This window comes from Nannospalax galili, unplaced genomic scaffold, assembly GCF_000622305.1.
Source record: "Nannospalax galili isolate Female #2095 unplaced genomic scaffold, S.galili_v1.0 scaffold948, whole genome shotgun sequence".
Classification (NCBI taxonomy): Eukaryota; Metazoa; Chordata; class Mammalia; order Rodentia; family Spalacidae; genus Nannospalax; species Nannospalax galili.
In genome coordinates this window covers 655,274-663,844 of record NW_008358192.1, presented here as the reverse complement: position 1 = coordinate 663,844, position 8,571 = coordinate 655,274, and the positions used below count along the sequence as shown (strand labels likewise).

At 53.8% G+C, this 8,571-nt stretch overlaps 2 protein-coding genes across 2 annotated transcripts; one reads left to right on the top strand and one right to left on the bottom strand.

The window, feature by feature from the left end:
• The first annotated feature begins 2,108 nt into the window (after nucleotides 1-2,108).
• Apom (apolipoprotein M) lies at nucleotides 2,109-4,592 on the top strand. Its single transcript, XM_008821530.3, has 6 exons — nucleotides 2,109-2,321; nucleotides 2,678-2,823; nucleotides 3,100-3,179; nucleotides 3,510-3,608; nucleotides 3,781-3,879; nucleotides 4,451-4,592. The coding sequence occupies exons 1-6, from the start codon at nucleotides 2,208-2,210 to the stop codon at nucleotides 4,474-4,476; spliced, it is 564 nt and encodes a 187-aa protein (XP_008819752.1). The 5' UTR covers nucleotides 2,109-2,207; the 3' UTR covers nucleotides 4,477-4,592.
• A 547-nt stretch (nucleotides 4,593-5,139) lies between these two features.
• CUNH6orf47 (chromosome unknown C6orf47 homolog) lies at nucleotides 5,140-6,772 on the bottom strand. The gene is made up of 2 exons (XM_008821529.3): nucleotides 6,631-6,772; nucleotides 5,140-6,383 (listed from the first exon to the last, which is right to left on the bottom strand). The coding sequence occupies exon 2, from the start codon at nucleotides 6,293-6,295 to the stop codon at nucleotides 5,414-5,416; it is 882 nt and encodes a 293-aa protein (XP_008819751.1). The 5' UTR covers nucleotides 6,296-6,383; nucleotides 6,631-6,772; the 3' UTR covers nucleotides 5,140-5,413.
• Between the last annotated feature and the right edge of the window lie 1,799 nt (nucleotides 6,773-8,571).

Sequence of the window (8,571 nt, the reverse complement as noted above, 5' to 3'; positions counted from 1 at the left end):
CGGGCGGGGGGGGCTCGGGTCAAGAAATAAAAGAGTCCAACTGGATTGAAGGACCAAGGGATTAAAAGGTCCAGCCTGGGCGTTGCAGTGGGCGGAGGGGTTACAGCCCCTGTACCTTCTTTCCCACCAACTCCAGGTCTTTGGGAATCCGTAGATTATACGTAGGCCATTGCTGAGTTTCAGCAAGCGTTGTTTACTGAGCACTTACTTTGTACCAGCCAGTATGCCTTTTGCAAAATGTCCCATTCAGCATCTGAGATGCATGTTAAAATCCACTTTTTAGCTTTTATCCCAGCACTCTGGAGGCAGAGACAGGCATATCTCTGAGTTCCAGTTAGTAAGACCCTGTCACCCACACACAAAAAAAATCCACTTCCTACTGAGTACACGTCACATAGAATTGACAAACCACGCCTACCCGATTACCGGATTCCAGATTGAACTTTTTACCACCCCTTACTGCATTTTATGTAAGTTTTTCACTTTAAGTCTTTTTAACATTTTTTCTGTGCATGTGCTGTGTTGTACGTGTGGAGATGAGAAAACAATTTTGGGGATTCCCCTCCGTCATGTGGGATCTGGGAATCCAACAGGTCGTCAAGGCTTCGAGGCCCCACATTTTAGTTTTTTACTATAAACTTTTCAAAGGCTTAAGGGGTAGCTCAGTGGTAGAACACCTGCCTCACATGCCCAAGGCCCTGGGTTTGATTTCATAGTTGTCTCTCTCTGTCTCTGTCTCACACACATACACACACATACCCCAAACATTACCACCAACGATATATTTAACTTATATCCAGATTTTTAGTACTGAAGAGGCCAGGCGTGGTGGTGCACACCTTTAATCCCAGCATTCGGGAGGCAGAAACATTTCTGTGAGTTCAAGGTCAGCCTGGTTTGCATAGTGAGTTCCAAAACAGCTGGGGCTTAGGGAGACCCTGTCTCAAAAAGGCCAAAAAAAAACAAAGACCCAAAAAACCAGATTTTTAGTATTGAGAGATCTCAGAGAAACATTTCTGTGAGTTCAAGGTCAGCCTGGTTTGCATAGTGAGTTCCAAGACAGCTGGGGCTTAGGGAGACCCTGTCTCAAAAAGGCCAAAAAAAACAAAGACCCAAAAAAACAGATTTTTAGTATTGAGAGATCTCAATTTTATGTGTATGAGTGTATTACCTGCATGTATATAAGTGCACCCATGTCATGCAATGCCTGAGGAGGTCCACAGAAGATACCAGACTCCCCCCAGAACTGGAGTTAGCCACCGTGTGTGCTAGGAATCGAACCCAGGTCTTCTGTAAGAGCAGTCAGTGCTCTTAACTGCTGAGCCATCTCTCCAAACCCTCAAAGTCATTTTTTTTTTTTTTTTGTCTTTTTGAGACAGGGTCTCCCTGTAGCCCCAGCTGTCCTGGAACTCACTATGTAGACCAGGCTGGCCTTGAACTCACAGAGATCCACCTGCCTCTGCCTCCCAAGTGCTAGGATTGAAGGCGAGCACCACCACGCCCAGCTAAGAACAGCCAGTGCTCTTAACTGCTGAGCCATCTCCCCAGCAGTATCATCTATCGTCTCTCCCTCTATCATCTATTACTACAGAAGTCTTAATAAACAAGTGAATGAACTCGTGTGTCAGTGAGCTTTTCCAAGGTGTGCACCTACAGGTTCCCCTACCATAATAACATAAGCTTCAAAGAAAAATCCATCATGTTCCAGCAACTTGTTCACACCTGTTCTAACACATACCAGTTGCAATGGGCTGTTTACACAGTTGTCTTTCCTTTTTCCAAAAAAATATGTCCCCAGGGATTAGTCAATTCCGGATAAACAACTGATACCCAAAAGTTTGCTAGGTGAATGACTGAAAGACCCTAATCTAGTCACTTCAGTGTTGCACACAACAGAACTCAGACATGGGTTAAAAGACTCCAGGTTTCTACCTGTGGGGCTCAGCTCTCCTAATTCTGCAAAGGCCCTGGATGTGCCAGGGTATATTGTGGGGTGGTTACATTCAGAAGAGGGGGAGGAAGGCCCCAATGCTGTAGGTAATCCAGGCGTAGGTGGGTTGGAAAACAAGGTTGAAGTTACTTATTAGCGGTGAAAGGGTCAAGGGTCAAGACAAGGGGCTAAAAGCAGAGTGGACTGAGTGGCCAGCGAAGAGCAGTGAAGGCGGCAGTCCCCTCACCTCGAGACCACCAGCTCCCTCCTGCTTGAGATGTTCCACCGAATTTGGGCAGCGTTGCTCTACCTCTATGGTTTTCTTCTCAACGCCATGGACCAGTGCCCTGAGCAGAGTCCACTAACAGCTCTGGGAATGGATAAAAAAGAGGTATGGCCTAAGAATGGGGAAAACCCACGGTAGAAGCTGGGGGCCTTCTGGTGTGTAGCTCAAGATGACCAGAAAGCATGCTGGAAAAGGAGGAAGAGGGTGTTTTGATGACAAAAGCAGAAAGAATACCAGTGCTGTGGTCATGAATGTGGAGACACGGCAGGACTGCAAGGTAGGGTGGTGATCCAGGTTACTTGGGGAAAGCAAAATGAAGTCCTTAACTAGATGGCAGCCAACACCTCTAGCCCTAAGTCTTGCTCTGCTGATGGAGAGGTTGGATGGATCCACCAGTGAACCCACTGACCCCCGTCCTGCGACACCCCCCCCCCGCCCCATTTGCTCCTTTGTCTCTCCAGACGCACCTTGGCCTGTGGTACTTTATCGCAGGAGCAGCCCCCACCAAGGAGGAGTTGGCCACTTTTGACTCTGTGGACAACATTGTCTTCAACATGGCTGCCGGCTCTGCCCCCAGACGGCTCCAGCTCCGCGCGGCCGTCCGCATGTGAGTGATGAGGCCGCAGTGGGTTTGCTCTCTGCCCAAACTGTGAACACCCACTCACCAAAAGCTGGGCTGGTAATGGGCATATCCACCACTCTTGGCCCGCTGAATTCAACAGCTCAAGGTGCCTTCTGGAGATACAATGGGCCCAACTGTCCCCTGGCAGCTTGAAACTTAAAGAGAGCTGGGCTGGGGTAAGGAATAAATGGAATCAAAGCTGGTACTGTGAGTGAAATGACAGTCCATCTGCTGCTTTTCCTGTCACCACCACCTCTGCAGGAAAAATGGGCTCTGTGTGCCCCGGAAATGGATCTACCACTTGACTGAAGAGAAAGGGAACACAGATCTCAGAACTGAAGGTTGGTTCCCAGCAGCCCTGACTTCTCCCAATCTCCCTGAGCTTATTGTTTTCCCCTTCAAAATCCAGGACTGATCTAGGACCTCATACATGCTAGTGAGGCGCTCCATCACTGAACTGCATCGCCAGCCCCTTTTCTGACTTTTCAGTTTTGAGATGGGGTTTCACTGTGTTGCCCCAACTGCTCTCAAACTCACTCTGTAGCTCAGGCAGGCCTTGAATGTGAGATCCTTCTGCCTTGGCCTCATGAGAAGCCGAGATTTTGTCCTGCACTACCAGGCCTGACTCAACTTGGTTTTCCATCCTGTCCTCACGCTCTTCATCCCGACAGGCCGCCCTGACATGAAAACAGACCTCTTCTCCAGCTCGTGCCCAGGTGGAATCATGCTGAAAGAGACAGGCCAGGGTTACCAACGCTTTCTCCTCTACAGTGAGTGGGGATACAGGGCAGGAAGTGCCCAAGGGAAACAGGAAGGCAAAAGGGGTCCCCTGACATTCTCCCAAAACAAGCTGGGTGTCTTCATGAGGTCCTTTGGGCATTGGGAGGGCAGTGCTGAGAAGCAGGAACTTTGACGTGGCCTGGCTGCACTCTGTCCTTCCAGATCGCTCACCACACCCTCCTGAGAAGTGTGTGGAGGAATTCCAGTCCCTGACCTCCTGCTTGGGCTTCAAAGCCTTCTTAGTAACTCCCAGGAGCCAAGGTGAGAGGTTAAAGTCTCCTGAAGAGGTGTGGGAGTCACCAGGTCTTCTGCGGGTACTAGAAAGAATCTCATGTGATGCCACAGAGGCGCTGGCCAAGGCAGACATTCTCAGAGATGCTACATTGACAGCTCTGACTCTCTTATGCTAGGATGCTACCAGGCAAAGGCTGAGAGCTGCAGCGTGATCCGTGAGAATGGGGGTGGGGGGGGCTCGTCTACTAATAGGTGTTTAGTCAGGAGAGGTAGCACACATAGCACTCAGGTGGCAGAAGCAGGAAGACCACCTGCAAGTTTGAGGCCAGCCTGGTCTACATAGTGAGTTTCAGGCCAGCCAGGGCTACATAATGAGATCCTGTCTCATAAAAAAAAGAAAGGACAAAGATAGCTTTCTGAGTCTTCAGAGGGTAAAGAGGGTGGAGAGTCAGACAGAAGGGAAAGGACCCCAGGCACCTTCCTGACACCTGGGGATGAAGGAGCACCCCCACCCTGTTACTAGCTTACTAGCAGCCTCCGCATTTCTCTCCCTGGACTTCCTTTCCATCCTCTTATTCTGTCCTTCCTCACATCACAGAGGCCTGTGAGCTGTCCAGCCACTGACCTGTAGCTTCATCCGTGCCCCAGACGAGGCGAAGCTGAGTTGTGAAGGTGAGACGCTAGACGCTCACCTCTCTTTAAGGATAATAAAGATGATTTTTCAATCCTCATCTCATGGGTATTTGTCTCCAGACATCAGTCATTTTCCCGTTTCCACACTCCGCCTACACCCTCTACCACCTACCCCCCAGCTCTTCGGCGTCAGGAAGGACACTGAGGGGCAGCACCTCTCACATTATAGTGGTATATTTAGGATTTAGTGTGACACAGTTATTGCTGAGTGAGCAAACCTCTAGCCTGAGTGAAGGTGACCCATCCCAGCACCCCTCTTCCCCCCACCCCCACCTTCCCCTCCCGTCAGGAGCTGCCAGCCCTTCGGAGCTGGTACTCTGGCCAATACTGCCCTGTACCACCCCTCTGCCTCCCGTGAGTACATGAGCACTGGATCTTCCCTGTAGCCCCTTCTACACTTTCCACCTCACAGCCTCAGTCCTCTATATGGTTCAGGTCCTAGGACCCAAGGGATACTTTGGGTCTCCCTGTTACCCTCTTAATGCAGTGATCTCTGCCCTGCATCTGGCTGTTCTACCCCCAGGAAACGGAAAGGTAGAAAAAGACCCTTTGATCTTCATTCTCCAATCATTAATTCTGTTTTTCTTTCAAAAAGTGGAGGTGAGGGGAGACTGGAGGTGGAAATAAAACCATAGGAAGAGCAATGTAGAAGCAAAAATGTAACAGGTGGTGACTCCAAGGTCAAGGCCTCGCTGTCCACTATTAGACACCCTAAGCAGACAGCACTGTCCCTCACTTGTATGAAGGGGTTCCTGTGCTTTCTCGAGTGTCTTCCCCATCCCTGAGGTCCCTGTGCTACAGTCTGGGTTTCCCCACTTTCCTCCTAAAGGCCACACTATCTTCACCCTCCGGCCCCATTCGGCCACACTCACAGCTCCTTTCCTGGACCTTCCCTCTGCCCCTCTGCTCCCCTTCTCGGCCTCTCACCCTCCAAATTAGTGGCCTCCTCAACTTCACTAGGTTCCCGGAGGCTGACAGCCAGCACCAGGGCCTGCAAGAGGCCAAAGAGGCAGGCAAAGTGCAGGGGGTGGGTGGTAAGGAGGCTCAGCACAGCATGAAGCCCATGCAGGGCGGCCAGGAAGCACAGCAGCCCATGTAGCCAGAGGCCCAGGGGTCCTCGAAGGCCCAATGCGTCCAAGATTGCTCGAAGAGGCCTCGAGCACAGCGCCAGCAGGGCAGAGGCCAGCAGCTCCAGTAGGTGCAGGGTCAGGTTGGTGGAGATCTGCAGGTCCTCCTCCGGGTCCCTCAGGTAATGTGGGGGAGCCCCTGGCTCCCCACGTAGCCAGCCCAGCAGCCTCTGACGCTTGCTAGGTTTCTCAATGGGGACTTCTGGCCCGTGGGTACCCAGTTCCCCTTTGAGGGACACTCCAGGGCTCTTGGTGCCCTCTGAGTCCACAGGATCCCATCCTGTTTTTGGAAGCGTTCCCCCAGTCTGTAGTCTCCTAGACTCTTGAATGCTAGAGACAGTCTTGTCCCGCTTGAAGGACTCCATTCTTCTGAACCCCAGGTGCTCCATTTGGGCCTCTCTGCTTGGCTCAGGGGCAGCCCCAGGGCTCCTCAGTGTCCCCGAGTCCTTGGTCTTGAGAGGCCCCAAGTCTCCCATTGTCTCTGGGGCACTGTCCCAGTCACTCTCTGAATTCTCAGGGGAGGTGTCCAGCCATCTGGATTCTGGGACAGGTGGGGCAGGCTTCGTCGGTTTCTTGCGGCCCCAAGGTCGAGGTAGCCAGCCACCAAGCCGTCGCAGGAACATGGCTGCGGTGTGTGACTAGCCCCCGCCAAATCTGAGACTGCTTCCTGACACTGCTCAGGACGCTCAAGGTCTCCTCGGATGCCAGAATCTGTTCGGGTTCAGAACAGGTATCTTTAGGGATGTCATCTTACTCTGAGTTCAGGAAGAGCTCCCCGGTTTCATGAAAGCTCATGGAGCCCCAACTTTGGCAAGTGGCCTGCTTCCTTGTCAGTTTAACGAAGGGAGGCACATCCAAATCCATTCACCACCCACCCCCTCCCACACACAGGCTAGGGTCACCCCCACAGTGCCGTTTCTGTTCCTTCCCAGCAATCAGCACCCCAAGTTTCACTCACCAGGGCCACACCCCAGGGTACCCCGGAAAGGGGGGCAGACGCTGCTCCATCGAGGAAGGCCGGCAGGCGGGTGGCCCGGGGTCCTAGGGCCTGAATTTGGGGATTCTTAACCTGCTGCCCAAGGAGCTCAAAGAACAGGAAGTCCCGGTTGAGACGGGGGCGGGGTGGAAGTGTCCGGCGAACTCGGGCCGGTGGCATCCATCCCTGAACTTGGTCCCACGGTCCCGCGAGGGGCCTCCACAAGGTCAGCACGCAGACGTCCTCGGGGATGCCAGACTCGGGGCGCAGGGCGGCCTCCCGGGGGACCGGCGTCTGGGTGCTGTGCACAGTGGCAGCTCCAGGGCCCAGCGTCGGGGGCCGAGGCCTCACCGAGCGGCAGCGGAGCCCGGAAGCAGCTGCACCGGGTCGGAGAGGGATGGGGAGGGGCCGGAGGGGGCGGGGCCCGCGGCTCGCGGGGCGGACCCTGTAGAGCGGCCTCGCCCGCACCCCACCCTCCCTCGCCGAGCGTGGAGCGGGACGCCGGGGGCTGGAACTGACCGGCCTGGTGCTTCGGGAGGCTCTCCAGCCCACTGCCTCCTTTTCTATTTAAAAAAATATTTTATTTTATTGTGTACGCGTGTATTGCCTGCATGTGTGTACGTGCACCCATGTCGTGCAGTGCCCACGGAGGACAGAAGAGGCCGTCGGATCCCCTAGGACTGGAGTTATGGACAGTTGTTAGCCTCCATGTGGGTGCCGGGATCGAACCCGGGTTCTCTGCAAGAGCAGCCAGTGCTCTTAACTGCTGAGCCATCTCTCCAGGCCCCTCTTTTTCTATTTTTAAGGCAGATTCTCACTATATATGCAACCTGGACACATGTAGCCCAGGCTGGCCTTGGGCTCTCCTCTTGCCTCAGCCTCCCTAGGGGCCAGGCTGCCCTGGAGTTCCGGTGCACATTCCCCACCAGCCTCCATTCCTCCACGGCTTCGTGTTCTGATCAATCAGAAGGCAACAGGAGCCCCCCCCCCACCCATTCGAGCACCAGGTGGGTGAGGTGGGCACCAGGTAGTGTGGGAGAGACAGCCTGGAGTTCCGGTGCACATTCCCCACCAGCCTCCATTCCTCCACGGCTTCGGCTTCGTGTTCTGATCAATCAGAAGGCAACAGGAGCCCCCCCCCCATTCGAGCACCAGGTGGGTGGGGTGGGCACCAGGTAGTGTGGGAGGGACAATGGAGACCAGCCGGCCTCCGGGCAGGAAGCCCTGGTTTACTACCAGGTGTGGACCCTAGGTTCCACCCCCCAGCACAGTAATGTAAAGCTTCTATCTGGGAGGTCAGAGTTCGCAGACACTAGTGGATAACCCTAGGGCACCCTAGCCACTACCTGCAGCAAGACAGGGCTTTCAGGCCTCCCCCTCCCGCTACAAACTCCGTGGAGGTTGGGGGTGTCTTTTGTGTTCTTAGCACATAGTGAACTTGTGTCTGTGACACAAGCGGAATTGGTGGACCAGCCAGGAGGCCCAATGGGAGATGAATCTTGCACAAAGCTGAGCCATTCCCAATTCACAGGGTTTTGAAAAACAGGCAGAATATATGCAGTGGGGCTGGGACCAGCAGGAGGGCCTCTTATGTGGGACTTGCATGTAGCTTACTTCCTACCGAAACACTCAACACGCCACGAGAGGAGGCTGGTTTATTTCTCAACTCCCAGCTCTTCTCTCCAAAAGCAGAGCCCAGTGACCCAGACCCAGGGCCTGGCACCTCCCAGGAAGCAGAGGTGACCAAGTCAGAGGTCCAAGTCCAGACTTGAGCAGCGGACCAGGGTCAGACTTTGCCAGTTAGAGTTCAAGGTTCATGTAGGTCCTCAGAGCTCGCTCCCAGGCTCTGTCCTTCTCTCTCCTGCTCTCCCTCTGGGGGATCATGGCGGCCCCTTGAGGGACTCTCTCTTTCCCAGACACAGC

Coding starts and splice junctions, on each gene's coding strand:
- Apom (XM_008821530.3), top strand. CDS start 2,208: ATGTTCCACCGAATTTGGGCAGCGTTGCTCTACCTCTATGGTTTTCTT. Junction 2,824..3,099: donor CTCCGCGCGGCCGTCCGCAT/GTGAGTGATGAG, acceptor CCACCTCTGCAG/GAAAAATGGGCTCTGTGTGC. Junction 3,609..3,780: donor CCAACGCTTTCTCCTCTACA/GTGAGTGGGGAT, acceptor CTGTCCTTCCAG/ATCGCTCACCACACCCTCCT.
- CUNH6orf47 (XM_008821529.3), bottom strand. CDS start 6,295: ATGTTCCTGCGACGGCTTGGTGGCTGGCTACCTCGACCTTGGGGCCGC.